General features: G+C 40.4%; 1 protein-coding gene across 5 annotated transcripts in view; it reads left to right on the top strand.

Annotated features, from left to right (window-relative positions):
- Window positions 1–20600, top strand: part of KCNC1 (potassium voltage-gated channel subfamily C member 1) — a 125395-nt gene that overhangs the window by 75334 nt on the left and 29461 nt on the right. For all 5 annotated transcript variants that reach the window (XM_085062950.1, XM_085062947.1, XM_085062951.1 and 2 more), the window contains exon 2: window positions 10704–11637. In XM_085062950.1, the coding sequence (XP_084919076.1) occupies window positions 10704–11637 (934 nt within the window). The remainder of the gene's footprint in view (window positions 1–10703; window positions 11638–20600) is intronic.

Below are 20600 nucleotides of genomic sequence, written 5' to 3'. Positions count from 1 at the left end.
GGCACCAAGAGGCCACCCTATGGCTCCAGTTGCTTACTGATGACACATTTAAGCGTGGAGCCACAGAAACACAGGAATAAATATTTTTTTCTTCAGAGAGACAGGAGAACTGATGTTGAAAAAATGCCTTCAATCTCGCTGGTCTGAGTAAAGACAGACTAAACAGAATCCCTTAGGCTGCAAGTGACTTTTAAAGGTGATCTGCTCCAACACCCTGCAATGAGCAGGGATATCTTCAATACATCAGATTGCTCAGAGCCCTGTCTAACCTGACCTTGGATGTTTCCAGGGATGGAACATCTACAACCTCTCTGGGCAACCTGTTCTGGTGTTTCACCACTCTCATAATGAAAAAACTTCTTCCTCATATCTAAGCCTAAATCCCTCATTTAGTTTAAAACCATTAACTCTTGTGTAATTGCAAGAGGCTCTGCTCACATGTCTGTCCCAATCTTTCTTGTATGACAAAGGCTATTTTGGAAGTTGCCTAAAAGAGCTACCAGCACAGTTTTATAAGTTATGTTTTCACTAATTTGGATATCAAAAATGGCTTACAGCCAGTCAAAACCTAAGACTGACAAAGATTGCTGTCAGTGGAAATTTTGTATGCTCCCATCCTGTGCATTATGCTTGCACAAATTAAGGCTGTGCAAGGGCCTCTTCCTAACTATGGAATGAAAACATTTGCTTTCCAAAATACTGCCTAATTTTTAATAGGTTTTGGATTTTTTTTTGTTTGTAATAGTTATAAATAAGGTGGATACACTTTTATATAATTATAGAATAATATTGATATTTGATATTTAGGTTTTGTAGAGCAAAGGCACAAAAGGTCTCAATATTTAGTAACATATTCAGGCCATCTAGGAGTTTAACAGGACTTTTGTGCTACACACTGCCCAAAGGTAGGAAAGAATTGTGGCCTTAATGCTTTAAAAGCACAAACTGATAGCTCCACAGCTATGCAAACAATATGGGAGGAAAAGTGGCTACAACACATTGCTAGTCATAATCTGGAAAACAAAAAAAAAAGAAAAAAAAGAAAAAAAAAGAAAAAAAAGAAAAAAAAAGAAATTATTTCACTGAACTACGTGAAATTACCCAAAATAAAGCAGTCATTGAAATGCCTGAGGTTTAACATCCTTATTTTTAGCCACCTTGTTAAGAACTCTGGCTTTTCAGGGAATACATCATCTGTGACATCCATCCACATAAACTGCGGTGAAAACAGGAAATCCTGAGCTCAACATTTACTGGCACTATAGTGATCCCAGAGCTTCCAGTTTTCCAGGGTGAGGAGTTATTTTGAGTGCCTCCATTCTGAGGCGCTAAACTCAACCATCAGAGGGTAAACACTTCAGCTGCTCCCAGAATTTAAAGCTCCTTGGACCATATCCCACAGAGTCAGAAACTGAGGTTTCAAAATCCATGGTCAAATATGAAATGAGTTGGCTTGTAGAGGAATTCCATCATAATTATTTTTGCTATAGTACTGCTTTGGGAGAGAAATTGGATTAAGGACCCCACCACCCCAGGCACTGCAGACCCAAACTTGTTCATCTTTGGGGTTTGATGTATTCTGGACCTTCCACTTCATCCTGTATAGGAGCTGTCAGCACCATCCTGCAGCCTGCCCCACCCCAGCAGCTCTGTGTGAGTGTGTGAGGAAAGTGTGCAGACAGACAGACCTCCCACCCTGGCTGAGGCTGGTATGGAGCCAGCCCACCCACATGAGAAACTCCCAAAGCTTGGACAGGTACTCCTTTTAATTTGTCTTGAAGCAGAAACATTGTCTCCATAGAAACATGATCTGGAACACACTCCAAACACCTTGGCTTAAAAGCAACAGGGAGAAAAGTTGGCCTTGCATGTTAAAGAGTTCTACATTCAGGGTAAAGCCTCTCAGTGTTTCAGGTGTTTCCTTACGGATTTTGCACTCAATACTCCCACACTTTGGAGGGTTTCCTCTTGCAAAAAACGATAAGTAAGCAGGGCATGCTCTTTCTGAAGGAGCTGGAGACCACCGAGCACTCTCTGCCTCCTTCATACCTGTAACAGTTTCATGCCTCAGGGCTGGTGTCAAGCTGAGGTTGGTGAATCAAACATCACTGACGGTGGACTCCGAAAGGCTGCAGAAATAATGTCTCCAGCTCTATGAAGGGCTTCTAGCACCACTCCAAAAGTAGGTTTGAGAGAGGCTGCACACCATGAAAGCATAAGCATGTGAATTAAGCCACCTTTGGGCAAGTCACAGTGCAGAAGCTGTAACAAAAAGGGGAAAAAAATAGACGAGCAGCAAATTAGAGAGGGAGGAAGTGTGATTTTCTCAGGAGATAAATCCAGAACAAAGGTGGTGAGGTGAGAATCCTGAAAATCCTAACGCATGACACCATCACCATTCATCGCTACAAAACTCTCCTTTTCAGTTTAGAATAGGAACTGTGCAGAGTCCAAAAAATGCTACCTACTGCCTAACAGAAAAATATTGAAACTTCTGCTATTAATAAGCAATTAAAGTTCCCTGTTTTTATTTGCCATATGTTAGTTTATGTTCCATGTATGAGATGTTACATGACTTTCTCAGTTTCTTTTATCCTAAAGTTTTTGACAGCACTGACAGCATAAAAGTATGTGCAATCATCTGAAAATGAAATTAATAATTACAATGAATTTATGCAGCAAAAATATGAGCATATGAAAACAATAGTCTAAGAGTTATGGGACATTTGGATGTTTAGTTTTTGTTAGCTTACAAAAGAAGGAAAACACCTGCAAATTTATAAATGCTTAGCTGACTGTGATGCTTAAGATGAACAAGCTTAAGATGAAGAAAATATTATTTAGGTTAGGCATTAGGAAGAAAAAATATAGATAAAAATGGTAAAATACTGGTATAAATTTCCTGCAGAATTTCTATTATATTTACCAATAGAGATCCTTAAGAATAGTCAGTGTAGCTGTCTTTCAGGAATGATCAAAGGCTGTGCTTTGGGACAGGGAAATGACAATTCTGAAAGGTCCCTATCAAGCATACATTTCTGCAGTCCCTCAGAGATGGAAGGCCTACTTTCACACTTACTGCTCCTTCTGCTGTGTCTCATATGCTCAGCTGCAGGAGTCTTGGGGCCCTTTTGGATCAGGAATCTCTATATATGTTAAGAATTTCCCCCTGAGCCATTGCTGAGCAATATGAAACATTCCCTGGTCCCACCATACTGTTCCCATTTAGTTATCACTACCAGACTGGGGAGTAGCAAGGAAGCTTTGCAAAATAAATTCACTTCTCTTCTGCATCAATATTCCTATTAAATCACAAGACTTAATCTGTCTTAGATGAAGCTGGAAGGCTTGCCTGTGACCTACAAAGAGCCCTTGCCTGGTGACCACCTGGCTGGCCATGTGGCCCCAGAGGAGCACTGTACATACCCCACTTCAGTTCTGATGCAGCCTTGCTTATCCCAGTAACTACCTTGTCAAAGCACATGGCTGCCTGCTAGGACTAACATTTGAGAGATCAGCTTCCAATTTATTTATTGCAATGTCAACACCGAATAACTTAAGCATATTTTCCACAGATGACTGCACATTTTTTTTAACACGCTGTTTCATGTCTGCGTGCCACAAAGCATTCCAAGATTTTTTTGCAAACTGTCATATATTTTTTGGCATTACATAATCATTTTATCCATGAGCTGCTAGTGGACTTTTTATCTGACTCTGGAGCAAGCTCTGTCTATCTGCAAGCTTCCTTTTTCCATTTGTCTCAGCTACGAAACATGAATTTGAATAATCTTGTGAGTGAACCAGCATGTTTGCTGATGTGAGCTTCTCTATCAATTGTTTTATCATCTCACTGAATGACAGATTGCTAAGAGGGTCATCTCTCCCTTCACAAAGAACAGCTCAGTGCTAACATCTGATTGTGCCCTCATATACTTAGATCACACCTACAAAAAAAGAACTGGATTCTTTTCCCATGCAAATAATTTCCTTTTCATGATCATTGCTCACAGCATCATGAAACACCTTCCATTCGGATTCTTAATGAAATATTGCAGAGGTTGCTTTTTGACAGAGTCCCAGCTTTTTCTCACTTCCACAGCATTATCTGGTTGCTAGTATCATGTGCCTACATTTAGTCATCTGATCAGTCATACAGATTCAGTACTACTTTCAAAAATTCAGCAGAATTACTTGCACATTAAAAATGAGTCATTTGTTTGAATCAGGGTCCATATCCCTAAGAAAGCCTGGAAAATTGGTCTTGACATAATAAAGTGTTTATAAAGCTAAATATTTTTAAGCAGCTTTCACTTAACCCATACTTTGGCTGAGCTACAGCAAAAAGATTTGTCTCATTAAACATTTTGGTGACACATTGGACTAAACTAAATTAATTTTAAATTAAGCATGGTTGAAGCACCATTTACAGATTAAAACAAAAACTAGACAAAGCTTTGAGATTCAAGCCACAGATGGGCAAATGTTGGCATTTTCATGGAAGTGCATTAGTTTTGAGAGACAAACCTCAATCAGATGAATTAATGTAAAAGAAAGCTGGTAAAGTACGTGAACAGATACCTTGTAAAGAGAAACACTGGGGCTTTAGGCAGATCTAACACAGGTCTCTGGGTATATTTGAATTACTGATGTTTTGTAGAAAAGCAACTCCTATGTTGCCAGCAGGAATTTGAATCTCTTCAAAGCCTAACCTTTTCCTGCAAATATTTGCCAGTGACAGAAAAAGTGAAAAATTACTAGACTTGGGATGTTTACATTATTCTGCCCATCCATACCCCTCAGCCCTCTTCCACTCCCCTGAAACTAACCCAAACACAGGGGATCTCACTAGAGTCACAATACACTTTTCTGGAAGCTCCACAGTACTAAGAGTACCATCGTTTCTCCTTCAGAGACAAAGTTCTATGGTGACTTGTATGTTCTCACCTCCCATTTCAGTCTTGGCAAGCCCTGGGTTCTCTTAAGAGAGAAGCGGCAAACCTCCTGCTGCTCAGAGGCCCCATTCATACAGACTGAGATGACAACTGCTTAGCTCCTGTTCTTTGCTGGTTCAACAGGACCAGGAGTGTTATCATGTAGTGATTTTAAGATTTTTGTCATCAAGACAAAAACTCACTGGAATAGATCAGTAGAAAGAGATGGTGCCACTTATATGGAAAATTTCCTGATGCTTCAACAGATCTAGTTCAATCAAAATACCACCTTTCTATGCTTTTCATCCAGAGGTTCTGGGAAGGGTATAATTTCCTGAATTTCCCTATAAAAGGATAGGGATTAAAAATCACTTTTAAAAACATTTCTGATAGCAGATGGAAAGGAAAAGGCTGGCAAATCCTCTCTGAGTGCGCTGTGTTTCTTGTCTCCCATCTAGCTTGAGTAGGATTGTTAAATGATTCTGAGCAGTATCAAAGGAGAAGAGCACGTGTCTGCGGCGTGCAGCTGCTACTAACTCGCTCTGAATGTGTGATCTGGAATGAATTATGAATAGCGTGTCGTGTACACCGCTATTTCCTAGAAAACAAACTCTGGAGTTACTGAAACCTGACTTGCAAAAGCCCTGCTGCTTCCACTGCCACCACACACTTTCCTTATTGTCTCTGATCCAAGAGTGCTGCCAAGATTCAGCCAAGGTCTCCCTTCCCAGTTCCCTACTCCAGACATACATTGGTCTGGACACGGAGCAGATATACAGTTGGCAGACAGTTCCAAGCCCCAAAGGTTATTATCTCAATTAAATTTTAAAAAATAGACAAAGGATGGTGTTAAAGAAGCAGACCCACATACATGAAGAGTAAGAATGGTGTCAATGTCAATGTCAATGTCAATGGTGGAGGTTGGAAAAGAGCCTCACTCATCTGATTTCTGTGCCGGTACATCATCACCAGCCTTCACTGCTCATCCACACTGAAATCTGGAAATCCAGGCACCATATCAATGGATTCTAGCAGGTTACCCAGCACAGTTGTTTAGAAACAAGCATAAAAAAGGTTTCTTATCTCCAAGAAGAGAACTATCTCAGACAGGCAAGGTAAAGCGCAGTTTTAGAAAATTACTCCCAGAAGTAAAGAGCAAAACCTGTGTATTTAATGCTGTCTGGTCCAATCATCAGACCTTTTTCCTGAGTGAGCCTAGCCTCCTAATCCTCATGTATTAGAAGGTTTATTTGGATTTTTAAGGCTGTTGGACTTTTATTTTCTTTCCATGCTGAGTGGAAAGACGCTAGCTAATTATTCATGAGTGGCTACATCTGATTCCATTACCTTGCACCTTCTACAGCTATGAAAAGTTGGTGTGAAACACTACTGTTTTGAATTAATTGGTACTTCATATTCCCACTGCATTGGCAAAAATGGCTGGGTAGGACAAGACAGTGGAGAAGCAGGGGGAAGAGATTAGATAGATAGAATCCGAGGCAATGTAAATTAGATTATGAAATTCTCTACCTAGGGGCATGACATCTTTTAGACTCTTTCAGAAGAAACATTAAAATATAGTGGTATTAACAGAAATTATGCAAGAGTGTAATTTCTTCTCTCTCCAGAACGAAAACATTTTATTGTAGCTTATATTTTAATCCAAATCTCCCCCTTTAAGACTCTTCTCTGCCTTCTCTTATGGCTTTTGCAGTTTTGGACAATTTGAGATTTTTCTTTGTTGGTATTAGAGCCAGAAAAAAAAAGTGATAGCAGCAGCATTTCTAGTGAAATAGAAATCATTCACACATCAAAGCAAATAAAAGAATTTTGATCACTTCAAACACTTCACCTAGGTATTTTCTTTAATTATAGAAAATTTTAGATGCTGTTATGTAACTCAACAGCATGTGACATCACTTCTTAAAATCCTCACTCCTTTCCCGCACCCCATTCAGATCCTAGGAAGAAGAGAAACTGCTGTAAAATGAAAGGAGAAAGAAGATTAAGAACCACTAAATTATACAAGAGCAATCCATTGGTTTGATTAGTTTTCAGACCATTATTAGTGAAATAAAAAGAGACAGACTTATTTTCAAAGACAATAGAACATGAGTCCCTAGTTTTCACCAGATTTTATCAGCATTTCCCATCTCTGGATTTGACAAGTTATCATGTTAGGCATGATGGGTAAGCTCTGTTGGCCTTTGATGGTGGGCCAGAGAGAACTCTTTTTTTTTTTTGACACCTTTGGCAAGAATTAATGCTGTCTCCCAAGAAAAGCTTATTCTCTGATTTTTTAGGTATTAGATTATGCTTGCAGTTCACTAAGTCTCACATAATTAACAAAGAAAAATACTCAGAAAAAAAAGGGGTGACAGCAATACAAACTGGATCGGGATCATATGGATCACAAACATAAATCCATGGCAATGATACCTGCAGTAACCTGCTACATTTCTGTGTTCCAAGAAGTTTCAGGAGATAAATCTATCAGAGATGAGTGCCAGTGAACAAATTGTCAGGCCTGACTTTCAGGCATTTCTGCATTTAAATTGGAGGAAAGTTAAATTGGAGAAAAAGTACTGGGATTCTTCCTGTCAATACCATTACTCAGGCATAGTTTTATGAAATCTTGAAAGCAGACCAGTGCTTTCAAAGCCACAAAATGTACCAAAAAATCCCTGGAAAAGGATGCTGTTAAATACAGATAGGAGGAAGCAGCCATTTCACACTCATTTAGGAGGTGCTTCCTGCTCTCCTGAAGTGGGGACTAAAAGCTCTCAATTACCCTCTGAAGCCAAGGTGTGCACACAGTGGCTAAGAACAAGAGAAATCATGGGTGATGTTCTCTACCGATAACACTGCCAGCCTGTGCCACTGCACAGAACTTAAATGCCTGGTCAGAATTGGTTATTTGTTCCCTTTAATATAGCAAAACATCAGTTTCAAGATACTTGCTGTTCAAGGTCAGCCTGAAGGTTTTCCTAAGCAGGAAAAACTCACTCAGGAGATTTATTTGCATACACCAAGGGGAAGATTGCATTTGGAGTCTAGATAAAGAAAGGGTCCATCTTCACAGACCCCTGAAAATGCGAAATGGTTTTATTCCCCTCCCTTTCTTACCTGTGAGTGCTACCTGTCTTAAGGAAGCACCAACAATCCCTTCTGCAGCCTGAATTCTCGGGGCTCTATGACTCTGTGCAACAACCTGCCCCAGGATGGAATAAAGCAGACTTGCTAATCTGCTAGGAATATCTTCCTGACTTCTTGGTGCAAGATACCTTTTGTTTTTCATTTTACTCACATGCAGAAAATTAATCTCTGCATGTTAGTGATATCACACACAAAATTTCTTTGACCATTTAAAAGACTCTTCAGCTATATTTTCAGGGAGACTGCTGATATACTAAAGCCAATAATATTTAGATAAAAGTAAATAGGACCTGCATACATTTATATAGGATCACAAAGCACGTGACCAACACCACCTATTTCACAGATGGAGAAAGGGTGCATGGAGAAATTTCCCTGTTTAACAGGAGAATCTGATAAAAAGATACCTGCAATCCTGCTTCTCAGTTTCCCTAATCTTCATGTTGTTTATATCCCAGATATATTAGGCATTGATTTTAGCACATATCAGCATGTATAGTAGATCCTCACACAACAGTGCTGTGAGAACCTGAAGTGTTTAGGGGAAAATATTGTTTTATTTTCTAAATCTGTGACAAAGGTTCTGATCTCTTTGGCAACAAAACTGAATTTGAAAAGCAGAAGAGCGTGTTTGCTTCTGTATCCTTCCAAGCTTATTTTCTCCTTCTGGCCAAACACTGGCACAGGCTGCCCAGAGAGGCTGTGAGATCTCCAGCCTTGGAGATATTCAGACCTGGACCAGGCAAGAGCAGCCTGATCCAACTTTGAAGTCGTACCAAACAACCTCCAGAGGGCCCTTCCAACCTAAATGGTTTTGTGATTTTATTCTCTTCCATTTTATTCCTATTCTATTAAACAGTTCACCTCAAACTGCGGCAAATCGATGCTTTTGTCTTTGTTTGCTAATACAGAAGGTCAAGTCTAATTCTGCACTAGATCTACCCAGGAAAGCAGACAGGAGGAACTTCTTGATTGCAGGAGAGTTTTGATAGTTTGAAGCATAGGTTATTTTTAATAGGTCTATTCATTTGGCAGCAGTTCTGTTCAGATTACTGCACTGCATTCATTGGCAACACACAGAAGAAGCTAGTTCTTTTTAACCCCTGTGTTGGCTACACTGCTGAAAAAGCGACCCTGTAAATAACAGGAAACTAAAAGAGTATTTGAATAATATTTTAATTATCACAGTTGCTCATACTCATGAAGACAGAGAAATACCTTATATGACATCTCTTGTCAAGGTGACACACAAGACAAACAAGAAGGTAACAGATGTAGGGAGCTGAATGGCTAAAGGTATTACCATGACTGTACTACTCCAACACACAAAGAGACTTAGATACATGCAAATTACTTAATCAATTGAAGGAGGTTTGAGCAGAGAAACTGTGGTTACGAGACTTTGAAATTTTGGCCTGACTGCACTGACTGTACCCCTCAATTATCATGGAATACAACCAAGAGATCTCCTTTGGGCTGAGGAAAGACTGAGAAAAGCTGAAAAAGCTGGAGTTGATCAGCTTGGAGAAGAGAAAGCTCCAGGGAGACCTTGTTGCTGTCAACAAGGTCTCCTTGCCAATACTTAAAGGGGCTTATAAGAAAGATGGGGACTGAATTTTTAGTAGGTCCTTTAGTAGGTGACAGGACCCAAGGTAATAGTTTTAAACTAAGAGAGAGAAGATTCGTACTAGATATAAGGAAGAGACTTTTTTACAATGAAGGTGGTGAAACACAGGCACAGATTTCCCAGAGAGGTGGTGGATGCCCCATCCCTGGAAACATTCAAGGCCAGATTGTAATTGTAACCCAACATCTTCTAAAATAAGATTCATCTAATTCTGGTGCAAGTCTTACACTGTAATGAGAATCTCTTCAAGAAAACTGTGTCTGGTGAAAGCCAATAGATCTGTGTCCTTTAGGATCAGCTGACAGGCTTACCTGAAATGTCTTCTTACCCTCCCTGTCCCCCACTCCCAAAAGATCTTGGGGAAGGGAACTGAGAACAGAGGCATTCGAGAGCTCAGTTTGATATGTGACTCTTCTCAACCTGTGCACAGGGTTTGGCAAGAAAGTCTGATAATGCCAAGGACCCTGCTCCTTGCTGTAGAGCCCACCTGAGACTGCCACCAGTATTTACTAGCACCTTTCTGAGACCTGAAGTACCACAGCTCTCACTAAGGTGGGAGCAGCCACCACATCTCTGACACCATGCTGAGAAAAGTCTCACATGACATTGTCCTGGAAGGTGTGCTCTCTCCTTAAGACAAGGAGGTAACAGGAGACCAAGTTCAGGAAGGTGAAATTTCAACATGTCCTTAACCTTAAGTCCCACAGAAAATCCTGAGATTTAACTGCTTGCTTCAATTTATACTCACACTAAGGTGCTATATGTATAGGAATGGATTTCAGCATGCACTTATATACTGCTTGGCCTCCCAGGCTGAATGCTAGGCTGTCTTTGCAGGTGAGATTTGGCATCTTTAGCACACAGGAAGAAGGCTTGGCATTATCTTTACATTTAATATGGCTCTTGTCTCTCCCTGATGTTTCAGAATGAAAGCCCCAGTACTTAACCTACTGTTTAACAATTTTCTCATTTCTTTCTCTCCACAGTATGTGGCATTTGCCTCCCTGTTCTTCATTCTGGTCTCCATTACCACCTTCTGCCTCGAGACCCACGAGAGATTTAACCCCATTGTGAACAAGACAGAAACTGAATTCATCGGGAATGACACCCAGGTGCGGCACTACAGGGAAGCAGAGACTGAAGCCTTTCTCACCTACATCGAAGGTGTCTGTGTGGTCTGGTTTACATTTGAGTTCTTGATGAGAGTCACTTTCTGCCCAAACAAGGTGGAATTTATCAAAAACTCTTTGAACATCATTGACTTTGTGGCCATACTGCCTTTCTATCTAGAGGTTGGACTCAGTGGCCTGTCTTCCAAAGCTGCTAAGGATGTCCTGGGCTTCCTCCGCGTAGTCCGTTTCGTGCGAATCCTGCGAATTTTCAAGCTCACCCGCCACTTCGTCGGGTTGCGGGTCTTGGGACACACCCTCCGTGCCAGCACAAACGAATTCTTGCTGCTCATCATATTTTTGGCATTGGGAGTCTTAATCTTTGCCACGATGATCTATTATGCCGAGAGAATAGGTGCTAAACCAAATGACCCTAGTGCCAGTGAACACACACACTTTAAAAATATCCCCATCGGCTTTTGGTGGGCTGTTGTCACCATGACGACCCTGGGCTACGGAGACATGTATCCTCAGACTTGGTCAGGCATGCTGGTGGGGGCCCTCTGCGCTCTCGCTGGTGTGCTGACCATTGCCATGCCTGTCCCTGTCATTGTGAACAATTTCGGAATGTATTACTCCTTAGCTATGGCTAAGCAGAAGCTACCAAAGAAAAAAAAGAAGCATATCCCGAGGCCACCCCAGCTGGGATCCCCCAATTATTGTAAATCTGTCGTAAACTCTCCACACCACAGTACTCAGAGCGACACTTGCCCACTGGCCCAAGAAGAAATTTTAGAAATTAACAGAGCAGGTAGGAAACCTCTTAGAGGAATGTCCATCTGACCGTTAACCTCCATCCCGCGTAGTGATTTAAGATTCAGCCAGACTGCTTTCTTAGAGCAATGGGTAGCACATTTATCCATTCTAGTCCCACCATCACACAGTGAATAATATGTGTGAAGTCTAGGTTGCAGGGACAAATGGTACAGTGGAGGCTGATCAGCAAAACTAAGGATGAGAGCACGCTCTAGGAGCCCAAACTTTGGTCCTGGTTAAGGGCATACAAGTCTCAAGATATTTTGGAAAGCTGTTACATCTAGTGGAAGAATTTTGAGAGTTCTACAGCTGTGTTGCTGGACTGCGTAATGCATCTCAGAGGTTCCTGAGAGCTGAATGCTTCATAGAGCAGAGTAGGAGCCAAGTACTCAGCAATTACAGAGCTTTCTGAAAAAACAGGGCTGGAATTTGAAACAGCCAGATGCTTTCTCATTTGTTCCCATTTGGGACCTTTCAGCTGTTTTAAATGGCAGATATTGTACATCTCATTACAGAAACTAGGTGCCTAGTAAGTTGAAGGGACAACTATACCATCATGCATATTCATGAGACAATCCCGTCTCTTTCTGATGATTAACTGCAAAGTAGAACAACAGCTCAAATTCTTGACACTAATGCAAAATGACTCACTCTGAGAGAAGACTAGATGTAAGGATGTTTATTCCATGGCATGCAAATCAATCTATTCTATAATATTCCACTAGAATTTAGCATTTAGAACTATGAACAGTTTTGAACCACATTTCCTAAAACATGCTCCTTTTGCAAGTATGGGTTGGTGAGTTACAGCTCTTTCAACCTTCTAGCAGCAAAGGCCAACTGGAAAAGGTCTGACTGCTCATTACTGGCTGGTTTGGCCTAACCAGTGATTGCCTCATTCTTATTTTTAATTGTACTGATTCATGTTAGCAATAGGTGAAACCAGAGCAAAATTAACCATACTAATTCTACCGGGAAGAGGGGGAGGGAAATGGAAAGAATACTAGTCACCATGGAATATATTATAATATCCCATGGCTAGTGGTTAATTATGGGAATATCTCAGTTCTATGAGACTCCTATAGCACACAAAATTACGGGGCTCCAATTTGACTTTTTAAACCCCATAATCTACCTCTACCCATGGAATATCCCTATTTATTCTATGGAGTAATTAGAAAGTAGATAACCATATTGAAAACAATGCCAACTTCATTTGTGGCAGATGTTCCAGCCAATTTGCATAGTAGACATTCTTCAGCCTTTTCAGAATATCCCCCTGTGTTGTATTAGAAAGGACAGATCGCCAGCCAAGTGATCTTAACTGACACAGAGTTCAAAAGAGGTGTTTTGGAAGAGCTAGCATATACCTATGATGGTCTTGTGTTATCATTTTTTTGCTTTGAAGAAAATTCTGATTTGTTACTCATTGTGAGTGAGATATTTTCTCGTCATCTCATAGCCATGCATGTTGATGTCATTGTGAGAAGCACAAAGAAAGTGAGACTTTCCTTTGTGTGTGACTTCACCAATGCCAATGCTAATTTTGGAGGGGAAGAGCTGGTGGGAATCTTTCTCTTCTATTCTCTTTTCCTTTCTTATTTCTTTTCCCTTTTGTGCAAGTATGTAAAATCCATTCAGAAGGTAAATAGCTTTCATTTTGTTTTTGTTAAAGGCTATTTCCATTGCAACAGGCCAATCACAGTTCACGTGACCGATAGACTGTACCAATTGTATCCTTGGCGCACATAAGCGATGGTTTTATCATCCATTCTCCTCAGGTTGCAAATGCTTATCACAGCTCATGTTCAAGCAGCAAACTTCCTCATAAGCAGATGTCTTTGTGGCATCATGGATCAAGAGGGAAAGAGGGCACAACAATATTGTGTGTCTGCTATCATTAGCAATCTGCCAACTGCCCCATGATAGGGTGCAAGAGATGCCAGACTCTGCGGTAATTCAGCAGTCAGCTGCAGAGTGACTCTGCTCAGAAATCCCTGGCTTTATAAAGTTCCTTCCATTACTACCCTAGTCTCCTCTGGGAACCAGAGGACCAGGAGATCTACGAGTTCAGTGCAATTCTGCACTGGTATCCTGAGAATATGTGTAATTGTGGTTCAATGTGGAACTGTTTCACCACCATCGTGCTCTAAAATCAGCTGTTACCACAATATCCATGAAGTATTGATAGTAGCAGCAACGTATCTATTTCTGCAATAATTAAGAGAGACTATTTTTATATACATATACAAGCATATATATTTTAAGAAGCAACAAAGCACACTTACACTTCAGCTAACAAAATTGTAACACTGTAGCTGGAGTTCTGTTTCTGATAATTATTATGCACCACTAGCAGCAAAAAATATTGCCTGCATCTTTTAGCCTCCGAATAGGGAAAGATCTATATGTGTGCAGGAGAAAAGCAAAAAATAATAAGATCAGAACCAAACTGTTAAGACAAGATCTGCATTGCATTGGATGTTAAGTTTCATTTCTGTAATATGAATCATTCAGAGGCACTGACTTGTTTTTGAAACTATCACCTGCACATTAGATGAAAACAGAGATTTGCAAGCAGTGAATGTTTCCCATACTGTAAAATCTTCAGATTGGTTATCACCTAACTGTAAACAACTAGTTAATATTGCACTAGGAACACAGAATAGGTGCCCAGTGTTCCTGAAATAGTGCCTGAATTGTCCAACATATTTCTTGTAATTTTTGACTGTAAAGCTTCGGTGTGACAGTGTCGTGGTCACATAAGATCATGTGATTTGTATCCAATATATATATACATATTTTTTTTTAAAGCCTGCTTAGCTGCTCAGGTGTAAAGGATATCACATGAAGTTATTAATTCCATATATTATTTGTGGTGGAATGACTGAACACATCACCAAACAGGGCTGAGTATGAAGTAGTTCCACGCAACTCCCTCTCTCATGCACCGAGTCAGCAACTTCACATCTGTTCCTGGTCCATGCCCTCAGGGCCAAGGAGGCTTTACAGAGAGCTCCACACAGCTCTGGCCGGTGCCTCCTCCCAGGATAAGGAGCACTTTCCTGGCACAGACAGGCAAACAGCAGAGCTTTGCCCACAGGCTGCACAGCTGCTGCCAACGATGCTGTGGTCATTTGCAGGCAAAGCAAAGATGCTTTGAATTTAAAGTCTGGCAGGTTTGAATTAAATTTTTTTTATTGCCCCCAACACTCTCAGCAGCTCAGTCCTGGGCTAATCTACACCTGGCAGGAGGGTATCTTTAATTAACAGCACTTGATTTTAATTCAATATAAAGATGTCAGAATTTCATTCTACCATGCCTCCCCTTGCTGCAACAATCCTTCCTGTTTTCCATCTCATCTGATCCCACCAGTGGGTAGCTGGGAAAGCAGCAGAAGGGAGGAAAGGCACTTCAGAGTACAGGATGGCAGAGCTGCTGCTGCTGAAGGTCTGCCTGCAGCAGCATTAAGAAAGTAGAGATTTCCTCTATACAAAACATTGTCTTCAAGGCAGTTTGTGCTGCTCATAAATTTTTAGGATACTACCTAAAGATTGCCTGGGGGAACTGGACCTGATACAAAGCAGCAGATTTCACCTGACCAGTTTGACCAAAACTCCTTGATCTGGGCATATCCCAGACTACAGAGGACCATGTATCCCCTCACTTAACATACACCCCCAGGTTCTTGCATCTCCATGTTAAAGGATTAACTTTGTTATGTTGCAGTGCTGTTTACAGGCCCTGTTCAAGAGCAGGGCTTCATTTAGGCATCATTTTATACAGGACAACCACAATGCTGCAATCAAATATCCAACAGGCTAACTGGATAGCAAAGACAAAATGGAAATAATCCCCAATATTTTCAGTTGGAACAGGGCTTAATTTAATTGAGTAAGATTACTTGAAAGGTCTGTGGTAAAGCCACTGGTTGAATATAGCTAAACAAGCATCAGTCAACCACAGTCTGCTGTGCTTCAGTGTCTTTTATCTCAAGGCTTGAGTATTCTTAACAGTCAATATCATAGCAGAAATTTTAAAAAAATCAAAATTTAAAAAAAAAAAACAACAAAAAACACCCAGAAAAAGTCTCAACCACTTAAACTTGATTTTTGTCCCATTCTTCACACTGTCCTACAGGTATAAGTAATTTCATTCAGTACATAGTGAAATATTTTAACCTGCAAGTTTGTAAGAAAACCTCAAAACATGAAAAACAAATATTTAAAGTTCTCAGTTTTATTTTGAAAGCGTTGCCCAGCCCCTTAGCCCCTCTCTTCCATGAGCTGTGTGCTTACCTGCAGGGCAGGCTGACTGCATGGTTACATCTCACACTGGTCACCAGATGAAGCAGTAAATGCAACTTCCCAACACTGTAAAAGAAATTTAGAACATGAATGGAATTCATAACTTCATTTGATGCTTACAGTGCTGTCTGGTGCCACACAGAAATGGTTTAAAGAATGCATTCATAATATATAAGCCAAGGAGATGGGTTATTTGGGGTCTGTTCAGAGATCTATCCCAACCTTTTATTCTTTTCATGTATATATTTACAACACCAGCACACACACTGTTTATATTGACTTTAACATGGCCAAATTAAGAATTTCTCATCTCTCTGATACCCTCTGCATGCAGCTTCACTTAAGCTATAGTCCAAGGATATATCTTCATACAAATGTATTGTGCAGCCTCTTTCACAGTGTACTGATGGCAAAATTTGCTATTCATTGCATAGCTGTAAAATACAGAAAAAAATAACTAGAACTGAGGCACCTAAGAGGAGAGGGAAAATGTCTGTCATTACTAATACAGACTTCATTTTCAGAAAAGCATTCTGTGGTTCTTTTACTTATCTGCCCCAGAACCAATTTTCAATAACCCACTCCTAGACTATCCTGATGTCTGAATTGTTAAAGTAATCCAAGTCTATCACTGACAGAAGGGAGCTACAAAGTTGCAGTGACTCCAGTGTACTCCATGGTCAGATGAACTGGAACAAGCTGGGATGTTAGGAACCCATTATCTCAATGCAATCTCCCGAGACAGAGCTGATCTCCTTTTAAAGAAATCGTGTGGAATTACCCATTCCAGCTTTATCAGTCATGCTTTCTGAAGGAGCTGCTCTTTTCTCAGGGCTTCATTTTTCATCTCTTCTGTCATCATAACCTAAATAACCTGTATTCCTTGTGCAACACACTGGCTCTAACGTCAGAAGTGTGCTGAGCACTGTAATTCCAATGCCAATGCTCAGTGGGAGCTGGGAACTCTTGGCAGCTCTTTTCAGAGGCCCATTATGCTGCCTAACATTTCACTGTAGATTGTGAACCTCAGTGGCTTTTAAAGAGAGCAAAGCATTGTTAAAGCCATGGGTATGTAGTCACTATGGTGGTCCTTCAAACCACGGGGAAGCAAATTCTCTGATCAAATGTCTTTGAACATGATAAGAAAAAAACCTCATCTAATTTTAGTGTCATAAAACCTTTGCCCCTCTCTGTGAGATGGACAGTAGATGCAAAGTAACTAAGAGTTTAGGTCTGTTTCAGCTCAAAAAGCTCTGGTGTTTAAATATGTTGGACATAAAAAATACTTAAAAGGCAGTGGAAAAGGTAATAGGGAGGTGTTTTTTCTTTCCTCACTATACTTAACCTTCCTAGCCTTTAAAAATCCAAACCTCCTCACTCCAAAATAGCAAATGAGGTAATGATCACATCTTGATATCACTGATGATGGAGTCCTCAGGATCTAATGGAGAAATTGCTAACAGCTCAAAACAAATGCAGCAACAACCAGTTCTCATCGAACTTAAGTTTCATTTGCCTGAGGTCTCCCTTACATTGGAAGAAGAACCAGGCAGCCTCAGAGACTAATTCACTCATTTATGGTCTAAGTTGCCCCCTGGGGGTATCTTTGCCCATAAGAGATCGCAGGTGACCACAGCTCTAACTCAATATTCTCAGTTCTAAGTGCCTACAGTCCTGTGGAAGCACTTTGGATCTATTCCTTGCCCCTGCCCCATGTGGCATTCCTTCAATCTCACAGCTGGGGGTCACATGTAAAGCAGAATTTGTAACTAATATAATGTAATACCTTGTTGTACAATTATTCATCTGTCACTTCCTGTAGAGACAACACCGGTGGGTGTCACTTGTACTATGGTGCTTGTTGACTTTAGAATGTGAGTAAAAAATAACATCCTCCATGCCAAGTAATTTGAAAACAAAGAGGAGGAGCTATGTATTCAAGCACAATGCTTTATGTTTCCTGCTTTTCTCAGGCACTAGGTGAGAGAGGGAAAATAATTAAAAAATTAGAAAATCTCCCCACACAAACCCTGTGGGGCAGAGCCAGGGCTGACTGCCTTTATAGACAGGACTGCACTAAGCTAAAAAACATTTGCAGAACTAAATAATAAATTTTTGGACTTTTCATGCCTTAATAACCTAATGAGCACAAGGCACTTTTAGTCATGGGAAAACACAGATACAAGCACTGCAGCCAAATAAGGCCAACCTGTGCCAATCCTCCAGCACAAAGCAAATGTAAATATGGTAAATCTTTCTCAAGCACATGCCTGCCACTGCAGCTCCCATGACATCCAGAGCAGAATGCATTCCTGGAATATGAAAGAGGTACTCCTGGCATCTCTTCCTTCTGCTGGACTGAGAAAGGTTGGTGTTTGCAGGACAGATACAAGGAAAGGCACCTCTGTGCAACAAGTTCATCTCTGCTGCAATACAATTAAACACACTAGATCACTTACCTGTTATTACAAAAGGCCAGAGGCAAAAAGGTGTAGGGAATGAGGTCCCAGTTCTGTGCCCAGTCCACTTGCTTGTATCCCTCTTGGACTATACTTGCTGGATATTTTCTCCAAGCCTTTTGTTTACTTGCTTGTCTGTTTATAAGCACAAAGCCGAAATAATGAGCACTCTACCATTCCTGCTGTCATTGTTCTCTGTATTCATTCACCCACATTCCATGTCTCAGACACTTTCCATACTGTACAGATCATCATACCGTATTCCTCAGACAGAACAGTAAAATAAGATTGTAACATGACTCACCTGACTGCATTTTCCTGCAACCTCTACCTGACCTGTCAATGAGCCCTCTGGTGTTAGCGAGACTCTCAGATGTTCAGGATAGATATAAGTAAACCCCCAGAAGGATCAGGATGAAACTAGGAAGGATCTTCCAGAGCTCTTTGCAATGCATCATTTCCAGGAGCTACAGTTCTCAGCACTCCATTAAGCACATATCCAATAAAGCCTGTAAATAGCAAGGTGCACTGGATCAACTTTCCTAGAGCTCCTGTGCTTCTCTAGCAGTATCAGTAGGTAGGCAGCCAACATACAGTCACCTCACTTCAAGAAGTAGTACCTCTCAAGGGTGATATTCTCTGGGAGTGACGTTACTATGTTGGCCAAGTTAGTACTGGGAGAGACGGTCACCACCGTCACTGGAGTGCCTTTCCTGGGGGACACGGCTTCCTGGAGGGACCCAGGTCGACACGGTGGTGAGTAAATGTTGAAGAGGTAGGTTGGGTTGGAAGGATTCTGCATAATTCATGTAGCATACTAAATTCTGCTCTTGTGCCAGTGTAAAGTCCTTCAGTGTGATCTACTCAGAAGAGCTTCATAACAACTTTCAAAATATGCAGTATATAAAAGTCAGGAAGCTAATAAAGATACCTAGATAAAGATATTGATTTTAATGGCCTTAGAATATTGGGGTAACTAAAACAAAGTTGTTATATAGGAATCTTAATTCTTTTACATGTTCTTCACATTTCTCTCTTTTTTCTCTTTCTCTCTTTCGCTCTGTTTGTTAACATTTACTTGTTATTACTGTACGTTGCTTGCGACTTGTGTATGTTACAGACTGTCACATTTTATTCTGTGAAGTTTTTCTCCAATTCCCATCAACCTGAGCTCCATGTTGGGCAGCCGAGGAGATTACAGTACAATTCTTTATTGCAAAAGAACAAGGAATGTCACAGACTATAGGTAACTTCAATGAGGTTGTGACACAAAACCTGATGCGAGGTATTAATGCAAAGAGTAAGTACTTGGTATGAAAATAGAGCTCTTTAGTCAAATTACTTTCTTTTTTTTCAGATAGTCTGCATGGGAAAAAATAATTTTCATTACTCTCCAGAAGAAAACACTCCCAAACCTACCAATCTAGGATTCTTGTCATCCTCATTTGAAAACCAGTGGTGCCTATGTCAATTTACCATTGCTCATTTTCAAAAGCCTAAACCCATATTTTCTATGCTGTTCTTCTCTATGCTATACTTCCTTCCGTACACTCGAAGTCATCATTTCATCATTTTGTCATCCTTTGTCTGTGGTTTAATATATCTTCTCCATAATTCTTTATTCTAATTTAATATAGTTATATCCCTTTCACTCTAAGGACCTGATTTAACAGCAACAAAAATGAGTCCGTGCCCATGGGATTCACATTTCTTAATCCTGAGTGAGGCTCTGTAGCCTATAAAATTGATTTCTGTAGCCAAAGATGGTCTGGCACAGAAGCATAATTGTTACTTTGCTGAATGATGTCCTGAGCAAAGCATTTTGTTTTACAATCTTCCCCAATTACTCCCATAAACTATTTTTAAAGAATGGCAAAAAGTAGTTGATAGACATTCTGATAATTTTCTAGATGGACAGCGTGAAGTTTATTGCTTATTCTTAATTGTCAGGGACTCAGAAATCACTATAGCCACGTATCAACTCAAGAAAAGCATATTTTTCTGAGTCTGAAGTTCCTTTACTACCTGATTGGCTATTATACTCTGACCCTTTCTTAATAAGTGAAGAAGCACAGCAGAGTTTCCTTTAAGTCCAACAAAAAGAATAGAGTGATTTATGCTGATGCAATTGATAAGTGGACAATGAATATTAATGCAGAGTAAACACTATCCAGGCAACTACAACAGAAAC

This window comes from Lichenostomus cassidix, chromosome 5, assembly GCF_008360975.1.
Source record: "Lichenostomus cassidix isolate B80296 chromosome 5, HeHo_3.0, whole genome shotgun sequence".
NCBI lineage: Eukaryota > Metazoa > Chordata > Aves > Passeriformes > Meliphagidae > Lichenostomus > Lichenostomus cassidix.
The sequence above is the reverse complement of the archived record's forward strand: the minus strand, read 5'-3'. Positions and strand labels throughout refer to the sequence as shown.